Raw genomic sequence first — 25,000 nt, 5'->3', positions numbered from 1 at the left:
TCTCTACACTGAGTTCTTGTTCTGTGGTGTCTGTCTCTGCACTGAGTTCTTCTTCTTCTGCGGTGTCTGTCTCTACACTGAGTTCTTCTTCTTCTGCGGTGTCTGTCTCTACACTGAGTTCTTCTTCTTCTGCGGTGTCTGTCTCTACACTGAGTTCTTCTTCTTCTGTGGTGTCTGTCTCTGCACTGAGTTCTTCTTCTTCTGTGGTGTCTGTCTCTACACTGAGTTCTTCTTCTTCTGCGGTGTCTGTCTCTACACTGAGTTCTTCTTCTGTGGTGTCTGTCTCTACACTGAGTTCTTCTTCTTCTGTGGTGTCTGTCTCTACACTGAGTTCTTCTTCTGTGGTGTCTGTCTCTGCACTGAGTTCTTCTTCTGTGGTGTCTGTCTCTGCACTGAGTTCTTCTTCTGTGGTGTCTGTCTCTACACTGAGTTCTTCTTCTGTGGTGTCTGTCCCTGCACTGAGTTCTTCTTCTGTGGTGTCTGTCTCTGCACTGAGTTCTTCTTCTGTGGTGTCTGTCTCTGCACTGAGTTCTTCTTCTGTGGTGTCTGTCTCTGCACTGAGTTCTTCTTCTTCTGTGGTGTCTGTCTCTGCACTGAGTTCTTCTTCTGTGGTGTCTGTCTCTGCACTGAGTTCTTCTTCTGTGGTGTCTGTCTCTGCACTGAGTTCTTCTTCTGTGGTGTCTGTCTCTGCACTGAGTTCTTCTTCTGTGGTGTCTGTCTCTACACTGAGTTCTTCTTCTGTGGTGTCTGTCTCTGCACTGAGTTCTTCTTCTGTGGTGTCTGTCTCTACACTGAGTTCTTCTTCTGTGGTGTCTGTCTCTGCACTGAGTTCTTCTTCTGTGGTGTCTGTCTCTACACTGAGTTCTTCTTCTGTGGTGTCTGTCTCTGCACTGAGTTCTTCTTCTGTGGTGTCTGTCTCTACACTGAGTTCTTCTTCTGTGGTGTCTGTCTCTACACTGAGTTCTTCTTCTTCTGCGGTGTCTGTCTCTACACTGAGTTCTTCTTCTGTGGTGTCTGTCTCTACACTGAGTTCTTCTTCTTCTGTGGTGTCTGTCTCTACACTGAGTTCTTCTTCTGTGGTGTCTGTCTCTGCACTGAGTTCTTCTTCTGTGGTGTCTGTCTCTACACTGAGTTCTTCTTCTGTGGTGTCTGTCTCTGCACTGAGTTCTTCTTCTGTGGTGTCTGTCTCTGCACTGAGTTCTTCTTCTGTGGTGTCTGTCTCTGCACTGAGTTCTTCTTCTGTGGTGTCTGTCTCTGCACTGAGTTCTTCTTCTGTGGTGTCTCCCTCTGCACTGAGTTCTTCTTCTGTGGTGTCTGTCTCTGCACTGAGTTCTTCTTCTGTGGTGTCTGTCTCTGCACTGAGTTCTTCTTCTTCTGTGGTGTCTGTCTCTGCACTGAGTTCTTCTTCTGTGGTGTCTGTCTCTGCACTGAGTTCTTCTTCTGTGGTGTCTGTCTCTGCACTGAGTTCTTCTTCTGTGGTGTCTGTCTCTGCACTGAGTTCTTCTTCTGTGGTGTCTGTCTCTGCACTGAGTTCTTCTTCTGTGGTGTCTGTCTCTACACTGAGTTCTTGTTCTGTGGTGTCTGTCTCTGCACTGAGTTCTTCTTCTGTGGTGTCTGTCTCTACACTGAGTTCTTCTTCTGTGGTGTCTGTCTCTACACTGAGTTCTTCTTCTTCTGCGGTGTCTGTCTCTACACTGAGTTCTTCTTCTTCTGCGGTGTCTGTCTCTACACTGAGTTCTTCTTCTTCTGCGGTGTCTGTCTCTACACTGAGTTCTTCTTCTTCTGTGGTGTCTGTCTCTGCACTGAGTTCTTCTTCTTCTGTGGTGTCTGTCTCTACACTGAGTTCTTCTTCTTCTGCGGTGTCTGTCTCTACACTGAGTTCTTCTTCTGTGGTGTCTGTCTCTACACTGAGTTCTTCTTCTTCTGTGGTGTCTGTCTCTACACTGAGTTCTTCTTCTGTGGTGTCTGTCTCTGCACTGAGTTCTTCTTCTGTGGTGTCTGTCTCTGCACTGAGTTCTTCTTCTGTGGTGTCTGTCTCTGCACTGAGTTCTTCTTCTGTGGTGTCTGTCTCTGCACTGAGTTCTTCTTCTGTGGTGTCTGTCTCTGCACTGAGTTCTTCTTCTGTGGTGTCTGTCTCTACACTGAGTTCTTCTTCTGTGGTGTCTGTCTCTGCACTGAGTTCTTCTTCTGTGGTGTCTGTCTCTACACTGAGTTCTTCTTCTGTGGTGTCTGTCTCTGCACTGAGTTCTTCTTCTGTGGTGTCTGTCTCTGCACTGAGTTCTTCTTCTGTGGTGTCTGTCTCTGCACTGAGTTCTTCTTCTTCTGTGGTGTCTGTCTCTGCACTGAGTTCTTCTTCTGTGGTGTCTGTCTCTGCACTGAGTTCTTCTTCTGTGGTGTCTGTCTCTGCACTGAGTTCTTCTTCTGTGGTGTCTGTCTCTGCACTGAGTTCTTCTTCTGTGGTGTCTGTCTCTACACTGAGTTCTTCTTCTGTGGTGTCTGTCTCTGCACTGAGTTCTTCTTCTGTGGTGTCTGTCTCTACACTGAGTTCTTCTTCTGTGGTGTCTGTCTCTACACTGAGTTCTTCTTCTGTGGTGTCTGTCTCTGCACTGAGTTCTTCTTCTGTGGTGTCTGTCTCTGCACTGAGTTCTTCTTCTGTGGTGTCTGTCTCTACACTGAGTTCTTCTTCTGTGGTGTCTGTCTCTGCACTGAGTTCTTCTTCTTCTGTGGTGTCTGTCTCTGCACTGAGTTCTTCTTCTGTGGTGTCTGTCTCTACACTGAGTTCTTCTTCTGTGGTGTCTGTCTCTACACTGAGTTCTTCTTCTGTGGTGTCTGTCTCTGCACTGAGTTCTTCTTCTGTGGTGTCTGTCTCTACACTGAGTTCTTCTTCTGTGGTGTCTGTCTCTACACTGAGTTCTTCTTCTTCTGCGGTGTCTGTCTCTACACTGAGTTCTTCTTCTGTGGTGTCTGTCTCTACACTGAGTTCTTCTTCTGTGGTGTCTGTCTCTGCACTGAGTTCTTCTTCTGTGGTGTCTGTCTCTGCACTGAGTTCTTCTTCTGTGGTGTCTGTCTCTACACTGAGTTCTTCTTCTGTGGTGTCTGTCTCTACACTGAGTTCTTCTTCTGTGGTGTCTGTCTCTGCACTGAGTTCTTCTTCTGTGGTGTCTGTCTCTACACTGAGTTCTTCTTCTGTGGTGTCTGTCTCTACACTGAGTTCTTCTTCTGTGGTGTCTGTCTCTACACTGAGTTCTTCTTCTGTGGTGTCTGTCTCTACACTGAGTTCTTCTTCTGTGGTGTCTGTCTCTACACTGAGTTCTTCTTCTGTGGTGTCTGTCTCTGCACTGAGTTCTTCTTCTGTGGTGTCTGTCTCTGCACTGAGTTCTTCTTCTGTGGTGTCTGTCTCTACACTGAGTTCTTCTTCTTCTGTGGTGTCTGTCTCTGCACTGAGTTCTTCTTCTGTGGTGTCTGTCTCTGCACTGAGTTCTTCTTCTGTGGTGTCTGTCTCTACACTGAGTTCTTCTTCTGTGGTGTCTGTCTCTGCACTGAGTTCTTCTTCTGTGGTTTCAGTCCCTGCACTGAGTTCTTCTTCTGTGGTGTCTGTCTCTGCACTGAGTTCTTCTTCTGTGGTGTCTGTCTCTGCACTGAGTTCTTCTTCTGTGGTGTCTGTCTCTGCACTGAGTTCTTCTTCTGTGGTGTCTGTCTCTACACTGAGTTCTTCTTCTTCTGTGGTGTCTGTCTCTGCACTGAGTTCTTCTTCTGTGGTGTCTGTCTCTGCACTGAGTTCTTCTTCTTCTGTGGTGTCTGTCTCTACACTGAGTTCTTCTTCTGTGGTGTCTGTCTCTGCACTGAGTTCTTCTTCTGTGGTGTCTGTCTCTACACTGAGTTCTTCTTCTGTGGTGTCTGTCTCTGCACTGAGTTCTTCTTCTGTGGTGTCTGTCTCTACAATGAGTTCTTCTTCTGTGGTGTCTGTCTCTGCACTGAGTTCTTCTTCTGTGGTGTCTGTCTCTGCACTGAGTTCTTCTTCTTCCGTGGTGTCTGTCTCTGCACTGAGTTCTTCTTCTGTGGTGTCTGTCTCTGCACTGAGTTCTTCTTCTGTGGTGTCTGTCTCTACACTGAGTTCTTCTTCTGTGGTTTCAGTCTTTATGCTGAGTTCTTCTTCTGTGGTGTCTGTCTCTGCACTGAGTTCTTCTTCTGTGGTTTCAGTCCCTGCACTTAGTGGTTGTTGTTCTTCTTCTGTGGTGTCTGTCTCTGCACTGAGTTCTTCTTCTGTGGTGTCTGTCTCTACACTGAGTTCTTCTTCTTCTGTGGTGTCTGTCTCTGCACTGAGTTCTTCTTCTGTGGTGTCTGTCTCTGCACTGAGTTCTTCTTCTTCTGTGGTGTCTGTCTCTACACTGAGTTCTTCTTCTGTGGTGTCTGTCTCTGCACTGAGTTCTTCTTCTGTGGTGTCTGTCTCTACACTGAGTTCTTCTTCTGTGGTGTCTGTCTCTGCACTGAGTTCTTCTTCTGTGGTGTCTGTCTCTACACTGAGTTCTTCTTCTGTGGTGTCTGTCTCTGCACTGAGTTCTTCTTCTGTGGTGTCTGTCTCTGCACTGAGTTCTTCTTCTTCCGTGGTGTCTGTCTCTGCACGGAGTTCTTCTTCTGTGGTGTCTGTCTCTACACTGAGTTCTTCTTCTGTGGTGTCTGTCTCTGCACTGAGTTCTTCTTCTGTGGTTTCAGTCCCTGCACTGAGTTCTTCTTCTGTGGTGTCTGTCTCTACACTGAGTTCTTCTTCTGTGGTTTCAGTCCCTGCACTTAGTGGTTGTTGTTCTTCTTCTGTGGTTTCAGTCCCTGCACTTAGTGGTTGTTGTTCTTCTTCTGTGGTTTCAGTCTTTATGCTGAGTTCTTCTTCTTGGTTTCTGTCCCTGTGCTGAGTTCTTCTTCTTCTGTGGTTTCTACCCCTGCACTGAGTTGTTGTTCTTCTTCTTCTGTGGTTTCAGTCTTTACGCTGAATGTTCTTCTTCTGTGGTTTCAGTCTTTACGCTGAGTTCTTCTTCTTCTGTGGTTTCTACCCCTGCACTGAGTTGTTGTTGTTCTTCTTCTGTGGTTTCAGTCTTTACGCTGAATGTTCTTCTTCTGTGGTTTCAGTCTTTACGCTGAATGTTCTTCTTCTGTGGTTTCAGTGTGCTCCTGTGTCCACGGTCTGTGTGACTCTGGACTCAAAGGGGACGGACGCTGCACCTGTTTCTCTGGATACAAAGGTCCAAACTGTGACCAGGGTCAGTCCGACGTACCTGTGCTAACACCTGTGCTAGCACCTGTGCTAACAGCTGGGCTAACACCTGAGCTAACACCTGTGCTGTGTTTTAGTCACCTGTGCTAGCACCTGTGCTAACAGCTGGGCTAACACCTGGGCTAACAGCTGGGCTAACACCTGGGCTAACACCTGGGCTAATACCTGTGCTAACACCTGTGTTGTGTTGTGTTGTTGTTGTGTTGCAGAGTCTCCTGCGTGTGCGTCGCTCAGCTGTGTTGTGTTGTTGTTGTTGTTGTTGTGTTGCAGAGTCCCCTGCGTGTGCGTCTCTCACCTGTGTTGTTGTGTTGTGTTGTTGTTGTGTTGTTGTTGTGTTGCAGAGTCTCCTGCGTGTGCGTCTCTCACCTGTGTTGTGTTGTTGTTGTGTTGTTGTTGTGTTGTTGTGTTGCAGAGTCTCCTGCGTGTGCGTCTCTCACCTGTGTTGTGTTGTTGTGTTGTTGTTGTGTTGTTGTTGTGTTGCAGAGTCTCCTGCGTGTGCGTCGCTCACCTGTGTTGTGTTGTTGTTGTGTTGTTGTTGTGTTGTTGTTGTTGTGTTGCAGAGTCCCCTGCGTGTGCGTCGCTCACCTGTGTTGTTGTGTTGTTGTTGTGTTGTTGTTGTGTTGCAGAGTCCCCTGCGTGTGCGTCTCTCACCTGTGTTGTTGTGTTGTTGTTGTGTTGTTGTTGTGTTGCAGAGTCCCCTGCGTGTGCGTCGCTCACCTGTGTTGTGTTGTTGTTGTGTTGTTGTTGTGTTGTTGTTGTGTTGCAGAGTCCCCTGCGTGTGCGTCGCTCACCTGTGTTGTGTTGTTGTTGTGTTGTTGTTGTGTTGCAGAGTCTCCTGCGTGTGCGTCGCTCACCTGTGTTGTGTTGTTGTTGTGTTGTTGTTGTGTTGTTGTTGTGTTGCAGAGTCTCCTGCGTGTGCGTCGCTCAGCTGTGTTGTGTTGTTGTTGTGTTGTTGTTGTGTTGCAGAGTCCCCTGCGTGTGCGTCGCTCAGCTGTCCTCAGAACTCTCGTTGTATGGAAGACGCTCTGACGGAGCAGCTGCTGTGTCAGTGTCTCCCTGGTCACCAGAGATCAGGAGACGAGTGTTCACGTGAGTTCATTCATCAACGTTCATGAATATTAGATATGATATAAATATATAAATATATAAATATATAAATGTTCATTAATGTTAATTAATGTTCGTTCTCGCTGCGGTCGCCTGGTTTGATCGGTGCTGGTCTTTAGCACGTTAGCTCTGATGCTAGCAGCGTGTCCCAGTGACCGGGTGTAAGACGGTTGCCATGTCTGTGTCCTCAGCCATAAACCCGTGTCTGCAGCGGGTCTGTCATGTCCAGGCTTCCTGCGTCCACACCGGTCCCAACCAGCACCTCTGCGCCTGTAACCATGGTTACAGCGGGGACGGACGAGTCTGCATGGCCGTCGATCCGTGTCAGACCCAACAGGGAGGCTGCGCCGCCGGGACGGAGCGCTGCGTCTACGACGGCCCGGGGAAGGTGAGCAAATAGATTCAGTAACAGGATCAGACAGAGAGTCCAGGACCAGGACCAGGACCAGGACCGGGATCAGGACCGGGACCAGGACCAGGACCAGGACTGAGACCAGGACCAGGATCAGGACCAGGGGTTGATTCTCTGTCACATATCGCAGACGTGTTCATGAGTGCAGCAGCCCGTAGGGGGCAGCAGCGGCTCCTGGACCTCACCTCTGTGTCCCTGCTGCGTTTCAGTCTCACTGCGAGTGTCTTCCTGGTTTCGAACCCGTGCCGGACGGCGGCTGCGCCCTGAAGGAGTCCTGCAGACCTGGTTCCTGTCACAAGAACGCCAACTGCAGCACCGTGGGCCCGGGACGAGTGGAGTCAGTGTCTGTCTTTACCGTCACAGCTGCAGCCGCTGAACGTGCCGGTGCTTTAACCATGTCTGTCCCTCAGGTGCACCTGTCTCCAGGGTTACCTTGGTAACGGTAAGGTGTGTTACGGCAACGTGATCCAGCGCCTGAACAGTCTGAACACGGAGCCCGGGGGTCAGTGGAGCGGCCAGCTGAGCAACGCCATCACGCTGTTCGGTACGACGATGATTCTCCGTCTGTCAGACTCTGACTCCGCCTCTTTTCCTCTGACCATAAAGGGGCATGTATGTGACGTTGGGGGGAGGGGCGTACGTACATTTGAATTAGCCACATTAGCTCCACCGCCCGGGAGCTAGGCTAACACCACACGCTACTAGATAAACGGGAGTGAGAGTCAACGCTGAGATTCTTTTCTGGGACTGGGGGGGGGGGGGGCAGGGGGGTCTCTGCACCCACCCTCACGGCCCCAATCCTCCGCTGCTCCACATTAGCATTAGCATTAGCATCTGGTGTCTGTGTCAGAGACAGCAGGCTGGATTCAAGGCTATTTGATTAGCATAACAGAGCTAACGCTAACACTGTGTGTTCCTAAACCATCTTGTTACTATGGAAACACCACCACACGAATGACCTTAGTTCAGGTCCAGATAAGGGAGTTAGCATGCTACTGTTAGCATGCTAATGATGCTAATCCTGACAACTAGCCTCCGAGGAGAAGTGAGGGCCCGAGGCTAGCTGTCACTCAAGAGGCCACGCCCCTAATTATTCATAACTGTGTGTGTGTGTGTGTGTGTGTGTGTGTGTGTGTGTGTGTGTGTGTGTGTGTGTGTGTGTGTGTGTGTGTGTGTGTGTGTGTGTGTGTGTGTGTGTGTGTGTGTGTGTGTGTGTGTGTGTGTGTGTGTGTGGTTCCAGGGTCTCTCTCCTGGTCTCTGCAGAACCTGGGTCCCTTCACTTTGTTCGTCCCCATCAACAAAGGCTTCAGGGGAACTTCGGTAAGGTGCCGGTCCGCGTGTTAGAGAGCCGGACTTGTGTGTGTGTGTGTGTGAGCGGGTCTCATGTTGTGTGTGTGTGTGTGTGTGTGTGTGTGAGCAGGTGAGGACCCTGATGGCGGACGCGTCCAAAGCCAGGTACCTGTGTAAGATGCACCTGGTGGCCGGACAGATGTCGTTCGACTCGCTCAAGAAAAGCGACGTCTTCTTCACTTTGACTGGAAAATCTGCTGAGGTCGACACTTCAGAGGGGGTGAGCCGGGCAACGAGAGAACTCAGGTCCAGGTCCTGGTTCTCCTCAAAGCAGCTGGACCTGGTTCTGTGTCAGGAAGACGTTTCACCAGGACCAGGACCAGGACCAGGACCAGGCTGGGACTGGACCAGGACCAGGACCAGGACCAGGACCAGGCTGGGACTGGACCAGGACCAGGACCAGGACCAGGCTGGGACTGGACCAGGACCAGGACCAGGCTGGGGCTGGGACTGGACCAGGACCAGGACCAGGACCAGGCTGGGACTGGACCAGGACCAGGACCAGGTTGGGACTGGACCAGGACCAGGACCAGGACCAGGCTGGGACTGGACCAGGACCAGGACCAGGACCAGACTGGGACTGGTCCTGGTCCTGGTGTGAGATCCAGGTCTTTAACCTCTCACAGGTCGATGATGTCACTGGAACCCTTTGTGCTCCGTCGTTAGAGTGACAGTCGTTGGTCCAGTTCCAGCCTGGTCCTGGTCCTGGTCCTGGTCCTGGTCCTGGTCCTGGTCCTGGTCCAGTCCCAGCCTGGTCCTGGTCCTGGTCCTGGTCATGGTCCAGTCCCAGCCTGGTCCAGTCCCAGCCTGGTCCTGGTCCTGGTCCAGTCCCAGCCTGGTCCTGGTCCTGGTCCTGGTCCAGTCCCAGCCTGGTCCTGGTCCTGATCCTGGTCCTGGTCCTGGTCCGGGTCCTGGTCCTGGTCCTGGTCCAGTTGCTTTGGGGAGAGTGTAGTTTTGAGTTCGTGTCTCAGTCAGTTTGAATATTTTAACGTTATTGAATCTTTTAAACGCAGAAACTAAAGAGAAACACTTACATGTTAAAAACCGGCGGTTCGATCCCTGACTGTGTCTCTTCTGCGTCCGTCGTCCAGGACGCTCTGACCAAAGTCCGTATCCATGGCAGCAGGAAGAAGGGCGTGATCGTCCAGGCCGACGTGGTGGCGTCCAACGGGATCATCCACGTCATCAACAAGCTGATGGACAGCGTGGCGCCCATGGTGGAGAGCGAGCCCGCGGTGAGTCCCCGTCATCAGGACTCTTACTGCGGCATCAGACCCACGGGCTCCTCTACGGCTCTGAGGCTGGAACCGTTTTAGTCACAGTGCCTCGAACGCTTCAACAGCTTAGATATGAAGAAGGTTCTTAGGGTCAGGGTCAGGGGGTCAGGGTTAGGGTTAGGGGGTCAGGGTTAGGGTCAGGGTCAGGGTTAGGGTTAGGGGTTAGGGTTAGGGTTAGGGTCAGGGTCAGGGTTAGGGTTAGGGTTAGGGTCAGGGTCAGGGTTAGGGTCAGGGTCAGGGTTAGGGTTAGGGTTAGGGTTAGGGTTAGGGTTAGGGTTAGGGTTAGGGGTTAGGGTTAGGGTTAGGGTTAGGGTTAGGGTTAGGATTAGGGTTAGGGTTAGGGTTAGGGTTAGGGTTAGGGTTAGGGTTAGGGTTAGGGTTAGGGTTAGGGTCAGGGTTAGGGTTAGGGTCAGGGTCAGGGTCAGGGTTAGGGTTAGGGTTAGGGTTAGGATTAGGGGGTCAGGGTTAGGGTTAGGGTTAGGGTTAGGGTTAGGGTTAGGGTTAGGGTCAGGGTCAGGGTCAGGGTCAGGGTTAGGGTTAGGGTCAGGGTCAGGGTTAGGGGGTCAGGGTTAGGGTTAGGGTTAGGGTCAGGGTCAGGGGGTCAGGGTTAGGGGGTCAGGGTCAGGGGGTCAGGGTTAGGGTCAGGGTCAGGGTCAGGGTTAGGGTTAGGGTCAGGGTCAGGGTTAGGGTTAGGGTTAGGGTTAGGGTTAGGGTCAGGGTCAGGGTTAGGGTTAGGGTTAGGGTTAGGATTAGGGTTAGGGTTAGGGTTAGGGTCAGGGTCAGGGTCAGGGTTAGGGTTAGGGTTAGGGTTAGGATTAGGGTTAGGGTTAGGGTTAGGGTTAGGGTCAGGGTCAGGGTCAGGGTCAGGGTTAGGGTTAGGGGGTCAGGGTTAGGGTTAGGGGGTCAGGGTTAGGGTTAGGGTTAGGGTTAGGGTTAGGGTCAGGGTCAGGGTCAGGGTCAGGGTTAGGGTTAGGGTCAGGGTCAGGGTTAGGGGGTCAGGGTTAGGGTTAGGGGGTCAGGGTTAGGGTCAGGGTCAGGGTCAGGGTTAGGGGGTCAGGGTCAGGGTTAGGGGGTTAGGGGGTCAGGGGGTCAGGGGGTCAGGGTCAGGGTCAGGGTTGGGGGGTCAGGGGGTCAGGGTCAGGGTCAGGGTTAGGGTCAGGGTTAGGGTCAGGGTCAGGGGGTCAGGGTTAGGGGGTCAGGGTCAGGGGGTCAGGGTCAGGGTCAGGGGGTCAGGGGGTCAGGGGGTCAGGGTTGGGGGGGTCAGGGTCAGGGTTAGGGGGTCAGGGTCAGGGGGTCAGGGTTAGGGGGTCAGGGTCAGGGGGTCAGGGTCAGGGTCAGGGGGTCAGGGGGTCAGGGGGTCAGGGTTGGGGGGGTCAGGGTCAGGGTCAGGGGGTCAGGGTCAGGGTCAGGGGGTCAGGGGGTCAGGGGGTCAGGGGGTCAGGGTTGGGGGGGTCAGGGTCAGGGTCAGGGGGTCAGGGTCAGGGTCAGGGTTAGGGGGTCCGGTTCTTGGGTCTGACAGAAACACCTGCATCATCTGCAAACACTCGTATTCTGACGTCTTTGTTTCCTCAGGAAAATCTGATGAAGATCGTTTCTGACTACGGCAAATTCGACCAGTTCAAGACTCTACTGGAGGTGAGTCCGTCTCTTCTGCCGGGTCCAGGACCAGGACCAGGACCAGGTCCAGGTCCAGGTCCAGAACTAGGTCCAGGTCCAGGTTCAGGACCAGGACCAGGACCAGGACCAGGTCCAGGACCAGCACCAGGACCAGGACCAGGACCAGGTCCAGGACCAGGTTCAGGTCCAGGACCAGGACCAGGTCCAGGACCAGGTCCAGGTCCAGGTCCAGGTCCAGGTCCAGGTCCAGAACCCAGACTGTTTAAAGTTTTAAAGTGACAGTGACGTCCTCTCTCTGCAGAGCGCCCACCTGGCGTCCGTCCTGGACCTCCCGGGGCCAATCACCGTCTTTGCTCCCAGCAGCTCGGCCTTCGGTTCGATGCCCGAGGGTCACCTGCAGCACCTGAGCAGCGCTGAGGTAAGAGACCCGCTCAGGGACACGCCGTCATTCAAACCCCGGTTCAAACCCCGTTAACAAAGCTTTTATTCTGAAGGGTCACAACAAGCTGGTGGAGCTGCTCCGGAACCACGTCGTCCCGTCCTCCGCGGTGAGTCGGACCTCACATCATAAATATCTATAAAACATATTCTATAACCTTTGACCTCATCACGCGCTCGTGTCTCTGCAGCTTGACGTCTTTGACGCCGTCTCCACGACCAGAATCACCACGATGGCCAATCAGGTGCTGACCCTGAACATCACATCCAACGTGAGTTCAACCCCCCCCCCTCTCTGTCTCTCTCTCTCTCTCTCGCCCCCCCCCCTCTCTCTCTCTCTCTCTCTCTCTCGCCCCCCCCTCTCTCCCCCCCCCCCCTCTCTCTCTCTCCTCATCCCCCCCCCCCCCCCCCTCTCTCTCTCTCTGTCCGTAGCTTGACGCTCTCTCTCTTCCTCTGGTTCAGGGTCAGATCTTGGTGAACGGAGCCGCGGTGCTCGAGGCGGCGGTGGAAGCTAAAAATGGCCGCCTCTACGTGCTGGATGGCGTTTTGACTCCGCCCTCCATCGAACCCGTGCTGCCCCACAGGTGTGACATCACCGAGAGCAAGATCATCAAGGTGTGTTTCCACGGAGACGCTACGTCATATTTCTGCTAACATGTCATTGGTTACAGCGCTAACATCTCATTGGTTACAGCGCTAACATCTCATTGGTTACAGCGCTAACATCTCATTGGTTACAGCGCTAACATCTCATTGGTTACAGCGCTAACATCTCATTGGTTACAGCGCTAACATCTCATTGGTTATGATGCTAACATCTCATTGGTTACAGCGCTAACATCTCATTGGTTATGATGCTAACATCTCATTGGTTACAGCGCTAACATCTCATTGGTTACAGCGCTAACATCTCATTGGTTACAGCGCTAACATCTCATTGGTTACAGCGCTAACATCTCATTGGTTATAGCGCTAACATCTCATTGGTTACAGCGCTAACATCTCATTGGTTACAGCGCTAACATCTCATTGGTTACAGCGCTAACATCTCATTGGTTACAGCGCTAACATCTCATTGGTTACAGCGCTAACATCTCATTGGTTATGATGCTAACATCTCATTGGTTATGATGCTAACATCTCATTGGTTACAGCGCTAACATCTCATTGGTTACAGCGCTAACATCTCATTGGTTATGATGCTAACATCTCATTGGTTACAGCGCTAACATCTCATTGGTTATAGTGCTAACATCCTCATTGGTTACAGCGCTAACATCTCATTGGTTTACAGCGCTAACATCTCATTGGTTACAGCGCTAACATCTCATTGGTTACAGTGCTAACATCTCATTGGTTATGATGCTAACATCTCATTGGTTACAGTGCTAACATCTCATTGGTTATGATGCTAACATCTCATTGGTTATGATGCTAACATCTCATTGGTTATGATGCTAACATCTCATTGGTTACAGCGCTAACATCTCATTGTTACAGCGCTAACATCTCATTGGTTACAGCGCTAACATCTCATTGGTTACAGCGCTAACATCTCATTGGTTACAGCGCTAACATCTCATTGGTTATGATGCTAACATCTCATTGGTTACAGCGCTAACATCTCATTGGTTACAGCGCTAACATCTCATTGGTTACGGCGCTAACATCTCATTGGTTATGATGCTAACATCTCATTGGTTATAGTGCTAACATCTCATTGGTTACAGCGCTAACATCTCATTGGTTATGATGCTAACATCTCATTGGTTACAGCGCTAACATCTCATTGGTTACGGCGCTAACATCTCATTGGTTATAGTGCTAACATCTCATTGGTTACAGCGCTAACATCTCATTGGTTACAGCGCTAACATCTCATTGGTTACAGCGCTAACATCTCATTGGTTACAGCGCTAACATCTCATTGGTTACAGCGCTAACATCTCATTGGTTACAGCGCTAACATCTCATTGGTTACAGCGCCAACATCTCATTGGTTACAGCGCTAACATCTCATTGGTTACAGCGCTAACATCTCATTGGTTACAGCGCTAACATCTCATTGGTTACAGCGCCAACATCTCATTGGTTACAGCGCTAACATCTCATTGGTTATAGCGCTAACATCTCATTGGTTACAGCGCTAACATCTCATTGGTTATGATGCTAACATCTCATTGGTTACAGCGCTAACATCTCATTGGTTATAGCGCTAACATCTCATTGGTTACAGCGCTAACATCTCATTGGTTATGATGCTAACATCTCATTGGTTATGATGCTAACATCTCATTGGTTACAGCGCTAACATCTCATTGGTTACAGCGCTAACATCTCATTGGTTATGATGCTAACATCTCATTGGTTACAGCGCTAACATCTCATTGGTTATGATGCTAACAGCTCATTGGTTACAGCGCTAACATCTCATTGGTTACAGGGAACGTGCGTCAGCTGCTCCAGAGTCAAACTGTCGCCGTGCTCCACGGGCGTTTTCACGGTAAGAGGTCTCACGCTCTTCACTTCCTGTCTGGCTTCACTTCCTCTCTCTCATCACTTCTTCTCTGCGCTTCACTTCCTCTCTCTCATCACTTCCTCTCTGGCTTCACTTCCTCTCTGCACTTCACTTCCTCTCTGGCTTCACTTCCTCTCTGCGCTTCACTTCCTGTCTGGCTTCACTTCCTCTCAGGCTTCACTTCCTCTCTGCGCTTCACTTCCTCTCTCTCATCACTTCCTCTCTGGCTTCACTTCCTCTCTGCGCTTCACTTCCTGTCTGGCTTCACTTCCTCTCTGGCTTCACTTCCTGTCTGGCTTCACTTCCTCTCTCTCATCACTTCCTATCTGGCTTTACTTCCTCTCTGGCCTCACTTCCTGTTTGCGCCTCACTTCCTCTCTCTCATCACTTCCTCTCTGGCTTCACTTCCTCTCTGGCTTCACTTCCTCTCTGCGCCTCACTTCCTGTCTGGCTTCACTTCCTCTCTGCACTTCACTTCCTCTCTCTCTCTTCACTTCCTCTCTGCGCTTCACTTCCTCTCTGGCTTCACTTCCTCTGTGGCTTCACTTCCTGTCTGGCTTCACTTCCTCTCTGCGCCTCACTTCCTCTCTGCGCTTCACTTCCTCTCTGCGCTTCACTTCCTGTCTGGCTTCACTTCCTCTCAGGCTTCACTTCCTCTGAGGCTTCACTTCCTCTCAGGCTTCACTTCCTCTCTGCGCCTCACTTCCTCTCTGGCTTCACTTCCTCTCTGGCTTCACTTCCTGTCTGGCTTCACTTCCTCTCTGGCTTCACTTCCTCTCTGGCTTCACTTCCTCTCTGCGCTTCACTTCCTGTCTGGCTTCACTTCCTCTCTGCGCCTCACTTCCTCTCTGGCTTCACTTCCTCTCGGCGCTTCACTTCCTGTCTGGCTTCACTTCCTCTCAGGCTTCACTTCCTCTCTGGCTTCACTTCCTCTCTGGCTTCACTTCCTCTCTGGCTTCACTTCCTCTCTGGCTTCACTTCCTCTCTGCGCCTCACTTCCTCTCTGGCTTCACTTCCTCTCTGGCCTCACTTCCTCTCTGGCTTCACTTCCTGTCTGGCTTCACTTCCTCTCTGGCCTCACTTCCTCTCTGGCTTCACTTCCTGTCTGGCTTCACTTCCTCTCTGCGCTTCACTTCCTCTCTAGCTTCACTTCCTCTCTAGCTTCACTTCCTGTTTGCGCCTCACTTCCTCTCTGGCTTCACTTCCTCTCTGGCTTCACTTCCTCTCTGGCCTCACTTCCTCTCTGGCTTCACTTCCTCTCTGGCTTCACTTCCTCTCTGCGCTTCACTTCCTCTCTGGCTTCACTTCTTGTCTGGCTTCACTTCCTGTCTGGCTTCACTTCCTCTCTGGCTTCACTTCCTCTCTGGCTTCACTTCCTCTCTGGCTTCACTTCCTGTCTGGCCTCACTTCCTGTTTGCGCCTCACTTCCTCTCTGGCTTCACTTCCTCTCTGGCTTCACTTCCTCTCTGGCTTCACTTCCTCTCTGGCTTCACTTCCTCTCTGGCTTCACTTCCGGTCTGGCCTCACTTCCTGTTTGCGCCTCACTTCCTCTCTGGCTTCACTTGCTCTCTGGCTTCACTTCCTCTCTGGCTTCACTTCCTCTCTGGCTTCACTTCCTCTCTGGCTTCACTTCCTGTCTGGCTTCACTTCCTCTCTGCGCCTCACTTCCTCTCTGGCTTCACTTCCTCTCTGCGCTTCACTTCCTCTCTGGCTTCACTTCCTCTCTGGCTTCACTTCCTCTCTGGCCTCACTTCCTCTCTGGCTTCACTTGCTCTCTGGCTTCACTTCCTCTCTGCGCCTCACTTCCTCTCTGGCTTCACTTCCTCTCTGGCTTCACTTCCTCTCTGCGCTTCACTTCCTCTCTGGCTTCACTTCCTCTCTGCGCTTCACTTCCTCTCTGCACCTCACTTCCTGTCTGCGCCTCACTTCCTGTCTGGCCTCACTTCCTCTCTGCGCTTCACTTCCTCTCTGCACCTCACTTCCTGTCTGCGCCTCACTTCCTGTCTGGCCTCACTTCCTCTCTGCGCTTCACTTCCTCTCTGGCTTCACTTCCTCTCTGGCTTCACTTCCTGTCTGGCCTCACTTCCTCTCTGCGCCTCACTTCCTGTCACGTGTCTGACGCTGCGTCTCTTCACGGTTCAGGGCTCCTCCACCTTCGGATGCGTTTACCTTCTGACCCTCGGTCGACCGGCGATCAGCATCCCGTCCACGGGCTGCTCGCCGCTCTGCAACACCACCGTCACGGTGAGTGACAGGAACACGAGCCAATCACAGTGAAGGAGACAGGAGCACGAGCCAATCACAGTGAAGGAGACAGGAAGAGGCGGGGCATGAGCGTAACAGGTGTTTGTGTGTCCTCAGACTCCGGCGTGCTGCCCAGGCTTCTACGGTCCGGACTGCCGACCCTGCCCGGGGGGGCACCGGGCGCCGTGCTCCGGACACGGGCGGGTGAGGCCCACACGACCATTAAGTGTCTCTGCTGTTTAAGTGTCAAATTTAGGGGTCTTTGTTTCAGTGTCTGGAGGAACTTTAAGGGTCTTTGTTTCAGTGTCTGGAGGAACTTAACGGTCCTTGTTTCAGTGTCTAGAGGAACTTAACGGTCCTCGTTTCAGTGTGTGGAGGAACTTTAACGGTCCTTGTTTCAGTGTCTAGAGGAACTTAACGGTCCTCGTTTCAGTGTGTGGAGGAACTTTAATGGTCCTTGTTTCAGTGTCTGGAGGAACTTAACGGTCCTTGTTTAAGCGTGTGGAAGAACTTAACGGTCCTTGTTTCAGTGTCTGGAGGAACTTTAACGGTCCTTGTTTCAGTGTGTGGAGGAACTTAACGGTCCTCGTTTCAGTGTGTGGAGGAACTTTAACGGTCCTCGTTTCAGTGTGTGGAGGAACTTAACGGTCCTTGTTTCAGTGTGTGGAGGAACTTTAACGGTCCTCGTTTCAGTGTGTGGAGGAACTTTAACGGTCCTTGTTTCAGTGTGTGGAGGAACTTAACGGTCCTTGTTTCAGTGTGTGGAGGAACTTTAACGGTCCTTGTTTCAGTGTGTGGAGGAACTTAACGGTCCTTGTTTCAGTGTGTGGAGGAACTTTAACGGTCCTTGTTTCAGTGTGTGGAGGAACTTTAACGGTCCTTGTTTCAGTGTCTGGAGGAACTTTAACGGTCCTTGTTTCAGTGTGTGGAGGAACTTAATGGTCCTTGTTTCAGTGTGTGGAGGAACTTAACGGTCCTTGTTTCAGTGTGTGGGGGAACTTAACGGTCCTTGTTTCAGTGTGTGGGGGAACTTAACGGTCCTTGTTTCAGTGTGTGGGGGAACTTAACGGTCCTTGTTTCAGTGTGTGGAGGAACTTAACGGTCCTTGTTTCAGTGTGTGGAGGAACTTAACGGTCCTTGTTTCAGTGTGTGGAGGAACTTAACGGTCCTTGTTTCAGTGTGTGGACGGCGTCGGGGGGAACGGCTCGTGTCTGTGCGAGCCGACCTTCGGCGGCTCTCGCTGTCACTTCTGCGCCGCCTCAGACACGTTTGGACCCAACTGTGACAGACGTGAGTGTGGGTTTCCTGTTTCCTGTTTCCTGTTTCCTGTGACATCATCGTGGTCGCTGTGATGTCATGATGACGGCGCTCCCTGTGTCCTCAGCGTGTCCCTGTGTCCACGGACAGTGCGACAACCGCCCGGACTCAGACGGGCGCTGCAGACCCGACTCCTGCGTGTCGGGCTTCACCGGGCGGCTCTGCGACCGCAGGACGGCGGCGTGCGGCGCCGTGGCCCAGTTCTGCCACGCCCACGCAGACTGCGACTTCAGCCAGGGCTCCACCAGGTGAGTCCACCTGGACCGGTGCTGCCCGGGTCCCCCTTTACACAGGAGGGGCCCCCTGAGCCCAGCTGTCTGTAACGTTACGTCCCTGTGGCCCAGCGGGCTGAACCACTGTTTGAATCGTTGTTCGATGCTGTGTGTGTCTCAGGTGCGTCTGTAAACCTGGTTACCAAGGCGACGGCCTCACCTGTGTGGAGTCGGACCCCTGTGCTCCGCCTCAGCGCGGAGGCTGCAGCGCCAACGTGAGTCCGACCAATCACAGGCTGCCGTCCGTCTGTCTGTCCTCACTGCTGTCTGTCTGTCTGTCTGTCTGTCTGTCCGTCTGTCTGTCCTCACTGCTGTCTGTCTGTCTGTCTGTCCTCACTGCTGTCTGTCTGTCTGTCCGTCTGTCTGTCTGTCTGTCTGTCTGTCTGTCTGTCTGTCCGTCTGTCTGTCTGTCTGTCTGTCTGTCCGTCTGTCTGTCTGTCTGTCTGTCTGTCTGTCTGTCCGTCCGTCTGTCTGTCTGTCCTCACTGCTGTCTGTCTGTCTGTCTGTCTGTCTGTCTGTCCGTCTGTCTGTCTGTCCGTCTGTCTGTCTGTCTGTCTGTCTGTCCTCACTGCTGTCTGTCTGTCTGTCTGTCTGTCTGTCTGTCTGTCTGTCTGTCTGTCTGTCCGTCTGTCTGTCTGTCTGTCTGTCTGTCCTCACTGCTGTCTGTCTGTCTGTCCGTCTGTCTGTCTGTCTGTCTGTCTGTCTGTCTGTCCGTCTGTCTGTCTGTCTGTCTGTCTGTCCTCACTGCTGTCTGTCTGTCTGTCTGTCTGTCCTCACTGCTGTCTGTCTGTCTGTCCGTCTGTCTGTCTGTCTGTCTGTCTGTCTGTCCGTCTGTCTGTCTGTCTGTCCTCACTGCTGTCCGTCCGTCTGTCTGTCTGTCCTCACTGCTGTCTGTCTGTCTGTCCGTCTGTCTGTCCGTCTGTCTGTCTGTCTGTCTGTCCGTCTGTCCGTCTGTCTGTCTGTCTGTCTGTCCGTCTGTCCGTCCGTCTGTCTGTCCGTCTGTCCTCACTGCTGTCTGTCCTCACTGCTGTCTGTCCTCACTGCTGTCTGTCTGTCTGTCTGTCTGTCTGTCTGTCTGTCTGTCCTCACTGCTGTCTGTCTGTCCTCACTGCTGTGTGTCTGTCCGTCTGTCCGTCCGTCTGCAGGCTGAATGCTTCAGGACGGGTCGGGGGACGCACGCGTGTCGGTGTCTGATCGGGTGGAGGACGGACGGAGACGAGTGTCAGCCGATCAACAACTGCGCCGCTGCTGACGGAGGACGTTGCCACGCCAACGCCACCTGCATCTACGTGGGCCCGGGACAGGTGACGCCCGCGCACCTGAGCCACACCCACCATAGAAGAAGAGAACTGCGTCTCTGTGCACATGATGTCATATCTAACAGGAAGTGTGATGTCATGTCCTGCAGAGCGCCTGCCTGTGTAACGCCGGCTACAGAGGCAGCGGGCGCCAGTGTGAACCCGTGGACCAGTGTGTGTCTGTGGGCCGAGGCTGCCACCACCTGGTGAGTCCCCCCCCTCTGATCCGGTCCTGGACCAGAACCAGGACCAGGACCAGGTCTGAACAGAGCTGTGTGTGTGTGTGTGTGTGTGTGTGTGTGTGTGTGTGTGTGTGTGTGTGTGTGTGTGTGTGTGTGTGTGCAGGCCAGCTGCCGCCTGCTCTCCTCTCAGTGGACGTGTGTCTGTGACGACGGCTACGTTGGAGACGGACACATGTGTTACGGGACGGTTCTGCAGGTGAGAGCTCCTAGAGTTCACTTTAACACATGTTTATGCTCCTAGAGGACACTTTAGCACACGTTTATGCTCCTAGAGGACACTTTAACACACGTTTATGCTCCTAGAGGACACTTTAGCACACGTTTATGCTCCTAGAGGACACTTTAGCACACGTTTATGCTCCTAGAGGACACTTTAACACACGTTTATGCTCCTAGAGGACACTTTAACACACGTTTATGCTCCTAGAGGACACTTTAACACACGTTTATGCTCCTAGAGGACACTTTAACACACGTTTATGCTCCTAGAGGACACTTTAGCACACGTTTATGCTCCTAGAGGACACTTTAGCACACGTTTATGCTCCTAGAGGACACTTTAACACACGTTTATGCTCCTAGAGGACACTTTAACACACGTTTATGCTCTTAGGACACTTTAACACACGTTTATGCTCCTAGAGGACACTTTAACACACGTTTATGCTCCTAGAGGACACTTTAACACGTTTATGCTCCTAGAGGACACTTTAACACACGTTTATGCTCCTAGAGGACACTTTAACACGTTTATGCTCCTAGAGGACACTTTAACACACGTTTATGCTCCTAGAGGACACTTTAACACGTTTATGCTCCTAGAGGACACTTTAGCACACGTTTATGCTCCTAGAGGACACTTTAACACACATTTATGCTCCTAGAGGACACTTTAACACACGTTTATGCTCCTAGAGGACACTTTAGCACACGTTTATGCTCCTAGAGGACACTTTAGCACACGTTTATGCTCCTAGAGGACACTTTAACACACGTTTATGCTCCTAGAGGACACTTTAGCACACGTTTATGCACCTAGAGGACACTTTAACACACGTTTAGGCTCCTAGAGGACACTTTAGCACACATTTATGCTCCTAGAGGACACTTTAACACACGTTTATGCTCCTAGAGGACACTTTAACACAGGTTTATGCTCCTAGAGGACACTTTAACACACGTTTATGCTCCTAGAGGACACTTTAACACACGTTCATGCTCCTAGAGTTCACTTTAGCACACGTTTATGCTCCTAGAGGACACTTTAACACACGTTTATGCTCCTAGAGGACACTTTAACACACGTTTATGCTCTTAGAGGACACTTTAACACACGTTTATGCTCCTAGAGGACACTTTAACACACGTTTATGCTCCTAGAGTTCACTTTAGCACACGTTTATGCTCCTAGAGGACACTTTAGCACACGTTTATGCTCCTAGAGTTCACTTTAGCACACGTTTAGCTCCTAGAGGACACTTTAGCACACGTTTATGCTCCTAGAGGACACTTTAGCACACGTTTATGCTCCTAGAGGACACTTTAACACAGGTTTATGCTCCTAGAGGACACTTTAACACACGTTTATGCTCCTAGAGGACACTTTAGCACACGTTTATGCTCCTAGAGGACACTTTAGCACACGTTTATGCTCCTAGAGGACACTTTAACACACGTTTATGCTCCTAGGACACTTTAACACACGTTTAGTCTCCTAGAGGACACTTTAACACACGTTTATGCTCCTAGAGGACACTTTAACACACGTTTATGCTCCTAGAGGACACTTTAACACACGTTTATGCTCCTAGAGTACACTTTAACACACGTTTATGTTCCTAGAGGACACTTTAGCACACGTTTATGCTCCTAGAGGACACTTTAACACACGTTTATGCTCCTAGAGGACACTTTAGCACACGTTTATGCTCCTAGAGGACACTTTAGCACACGTTTATGCTCCTAGAGGACACTTTAGCACACGTTTATGCTCCTAGAGGACACTTTAGCACACGTTTATGCTCCTAGAGGACACTTTAGCACACGTTTATGCTCTTAGAGGACACTTTAACACACGTTTAGGCTCCTAGAGGACACTTTAGCACACGTTTATGCTCCTAGAGGACACTTTAACACACGTTTATGCTCCTAGAGTACACTTTAACACACGTTTATGTTCCTAGAGGACACTTTAGCACACGTTTATGCTCCTAGAGGACACTTTAACACACGTTTATGCTCCTAGAGGACACTTTAACACACGTTTATGCTCCAAGAGGACACTTTAGCACACGTTTAGGCTCCTAGAGGACACTTTAACACACGTTTATGCTCCTAGAGGACACTTTAACACACGTTTATGCTCCTAGAGGACACTTTAGCACACGTTTATGCTCCTAGAGGACACTTTAGCACACGTTTATGCTCCTAGAGGACACTTTAACACACGTTTATGCTCCTAGAGGACACTTTAGCACACGTTTATGCTCTTAGGACACTTTAACACACGTTTATGCTCCTAGAGGACACTTTAACACACGTTTATGCTCTTAGGACACTTTAACACACGTTTATGCTCCTAGAGGACACTTTAGCACACGTTTATGCTCCTAGAGGACACTTTAGCACACGTTTATGCTCCTAGAGGACACTTTAACACACGTTTATGCTCCTAGAGGACACTTTAGCACACGTTTATGCTCCTAGAGGACACTTTAACACACGTTTATGCTCCTAGAGGACACTTTAACACACGTTTATGCTCCTAGAGGACACTTTAACACACGTTTATGCTCCTAGAGGACACTTTAGCACACCTTTATGCTCCTAGAGGACACTTTAACACACGTTTATGCTCCTAGAGGACACTTTAACACACGTTTAGGCTCCTAGAGGACACTTTAACACACGTTTATGCTCCTAGAGTTCACTTTAACACGTTTATGCTCCTAGAGGACACTTTAACACACGTTTATGCTCCTAGAGGACACTTTAACACACGTTTATGCTCCTAGAGGACACTTTAGCACACGTTTATGCTCCTAGAGGACACTTTAACACACGTTTATGCTCCTAGAGGACACTTTAGCACACCTTTATGCTCCTAGAGGACACTTTAGCACACGTTTTTGCTCCTAGAGGACACTTTAACACACGTTTATGCTCCTAGAGGACACTTTAGCACACGTTTTTGCTCCTAGAGGACACTTTAACACACGTTTATGCTCCTAGAGGACACTTTAACACACGTTTGTGCTCCTAGAGTTCACTTTAACACACGTTTGGCTCCTAGAGGACACTTTAACACACGTTTATGCTCCTAGAGGACACTTTAACACACGTTTATGCTCCTAGAGGACACTTTAACACACGTTTATGCTCCTAGAGGACACTTTAACACACGTTTATGCTCCTAGAGGACACTTTAGCACACGTTTATGCTCCTAGAGGACACTTTAGCACACGTTTATGCTCCTAGAGGACACTTTAACACACGTTTATGCTCCTAGAGGACACTTTAGCACACCTTTATGCTCCTAGAGGACACTTTAGCACACGTTTTTGCTCCTAGAGGACACTTTAACACACGTTTATGCTCCTAGAGGACACTTTAGCACACGTTTTTGCTCCTAGAGGACACTTTAACACACGTTTATGCTCCTAGAGGACACTTTAACACACGTTTGTGCTCCTAGAGTTCACTTTAACACACGTTTGGCTCCTAGAGGACACTTTAACACACGTTTATGCTCCTAGAGGACACTTTAACACACGTTTATGCTCCTAGAGGACACTTTAACACACGTTTATGCTCCTAGAGGACACTTTAACACACGTTTATGCTCCTAGAGGACACTTTAGCACACGTTTATGCTCCTAGAGGACACTTTAGCACACGTTTATGCTCCTAGAGGACACTTTAGCACACGTTTATGCTCCTAGAGGACACTTTAGCACACGTTTATGCTCCTAGAGGACACTTTAACACATGTGTTCTCCTGATGCCTTCAGGTACTCGCTGCTCTGCCAGACGCCTCAGACTTCTCCACGTGGACCACGGTGAGAATCTCAGCTGATCTGAAACATAAAGAGTAAATCAAAGACACATGAATGATAAGTGTGTGTGTGTGTGTGTGTGTGTGTGTGTGTGTGTGTGTGTGTGTGTGTGTGTGTGTGTGTGTGTCTGTGTGTGTGTGTGTGTGTCTGTCTGTGTCTGTGTGTGTGTGTGTGTGTGTGTGTGTGTGTGTGTGTGTGTGTGTGTGTGTGTGTGTGTGTGTGTGTGTGTGTGTGTGTGTGTGTGTGTGTGTGTGTGTGTGTGTGTGTGTGTGTGTGTGTGTCTGTGTGTGTGTGTGTGTGTGTGTGCGCGCGTGCGTGTGTGTGTGTGTGTGTGTCTGTGTCTGTGTGCGCGTGTGTGTGTGTGTCTGTGTGCGCGTGTGTGCGTGTGCGTGTGTGTGTGTGTGTGTGTGTGTGTGTGTGTGTGTGTGTGTGTGTGTGTGTGTGTGTGTGTGTGTGTGTGTGTGTGTGTGTGTGTGTGTGTGTGTGTGTGTGTGTGTGTGTGTGTGTGTGTGTGTGTGTGTGTGTGTGTGTGTGTGTGTGTGTGTGTGTGTGTGTGTGACCCAGGACTCCGGTCTGTCCTGGTCCCTGTCGGATCAGAACTTCACCCTCCTGGTTCCGTCTTCAGCCGCCGTCGCTCAGATGTCTCCGGACGACAGGAAGTTCTGGACGGCGAGGGGAAACCTGCCGAGCCTCGTCAGGTGAAGCTCCGCCCCCTCGCTCTTATCACAGTCACATGTTTTTATGATGATGTTTGAGTTTTAACGCTCGTGATCCGTGTCACAGGAATCACATCGTCCCAGGAACCTTCCCTCTGTCCCGGCTGAGCAGCACTTCCTCTCTGACCTCCCTCCTCAACACTGCACTTCCTGTTTCAACAGCCAATGAGGTGAAGGTTCACTGTCTGTACCCAACACTTCCTGTTTCAACAGCCAATGAGGTGATAGTTTACTGTCTGTACCAGAACACTTCCTGTTTCAACAGCCAATGAGGTGATAGTTTACTGTCTTTCCCCAAACACTTCCTGTTTCAACAGCCAATGAGGTGATAGTTTACTGTCTTTCCCCAAACACTTCCTGTTTCAACAGCCAATGAGGTGATAGTTTACTGTCTGTACCCAAACACTTCCTGTTTCAACAGCCAATGAGGTGAAGGTTTACTGTCTGTACCCAAACACTTCCTGTTTCATCAGCCAATGAGGAGATAGTTTACTGTCTGTACCCAAACACTTCCTGTTTCATCAGCCAATGAGGAGATAGTTTACTGTCTTTACCCAAACACTTCCTGTTTCAACAACACTTCCTGTTTCAACAGCCAATGAGGTGATAGTTTACTGTCTGTACCCAAACACTTCCTGTTTCAACAGCCAATGAGGAGATAGTTTACTGTCTTTACCCAAACACTTCCTGTTTCAACAGCCAATGAGGTGATAGTTTACAATCTGTACCCAAACACTTCCTGTTTCAACAGCCAATGAGGTGATAGTTTACTGTCTGTACCCAAACACTTCCTGTTTCAACAGCCAATGAGGTGATAGTTTACTGTCTGTACCCAAACACTTCCTGTTTCAACAGCCAATGAGGTGATAG

General features: G+C 50.7%; 1 protein-coding gene across 1 annotated transcript in view; it reads left to right on the top strand.

Annotated features, from left to right (window-relative positions):
• The window catches only part of stab2 (stabilin 2), a gene marked incomplete at its 3' end in the record, with an annotated part of 49,506 nt that overhangs the window by 7,410 nt on the left and 17,096 nt on the right, over positions 1-25,000 (top strand). Inside the window, exons 6-30 of the mRNA XM_083935035.1 lie at positions 5,157-5,252; positions 6,233-6,355; positions 6,565-6,761; positions 6,995-7,122; positions 7,196-7,329; positions 8,026-8,105; positions 8,206-8,355; positions 9,227-9,370; positions 10,985-11,047; positions 11,331-11,447; positions 11,524-11,577; positions 11,659-11,739; positions 11,930-12,082; positions 13,911-13,970; positions 16,128-16,229; positions 16,347-16,433; positions 17,408-17,519; positions 17,614-17,794; positions 17,940-18,033; positions 18,964-19,122; positions 19,227-19,322; positions 19,462-19,554; positions 23,370-23,417; positions 23,979-24,112; positions 24,198-24,300. Coding sequence (XP_083791161.1) covers positions 5,157-5,252; positions 6,233-6,355; positions 6,565-6,761; positions 6,995-7,122; positions 7,196-7,329; positions 8,026-8,105; positions 8,206-8,355; positions 9,227-9,370; positions 10,985-11,047; positions 11,331-11,447; positions 11,524-11,577; positions 11,659-11,739; positions 11,930-12,082; positions 13,911-13,970; positions 16,128-16,229; positions 16,347-16,433; positions 17,408-17,519; positions 17,614-17,794; positions 17,940-18,033; positions 18,964-19,122; positions 19,227-19,322; positions 19,462-19,554; positions 23,370-23,417; positions 23,979-24,112; positions 24,198-24,300 — 2,789 coding nt within the window. The remainder of the gene's footprint in view (positions 1-5,156; positions 5,253-6,232; positions 6,356-6,564; positions 6,762-6,994; positions 7,123-7,195; positions 7,330-8,025; positions 8,106-8,205; positions 8,356-9,226; positions 9,371-10,984; positions 11,048-11,330; positions 11,448-11,523; positions 11,578-11,658; positions 11,740-11,929; positions 12,083-13,910; positions 13,971-16,127; positions 16,230-16,346; positions 16,434-17,407; positions 17,520-17,613; positions 17,795-17,939; positions 18,034-18,963; positions 19,123-19,226; positions 19,323-19,461; positions 19,555-23,369; positions 23,418-23,978; positions 24,113-24,197; positions 24,301-25,000) is intronic.

Source organism: Echiichthys vipera (assembly GCF_963691815.1).
Source record: "Echiichthys vipera genome assembly, chromosome: 20".
Classification (NCBI taxonomy): Eukaryota; Metazoa; Chordata; class Actinopteri; order Perciformes; family Trachinidae; genus Echiichthys; species Echiichthys vipera.
This window is presented reverse-complemented; position numbering and strand designations above follow the sequence as displayed.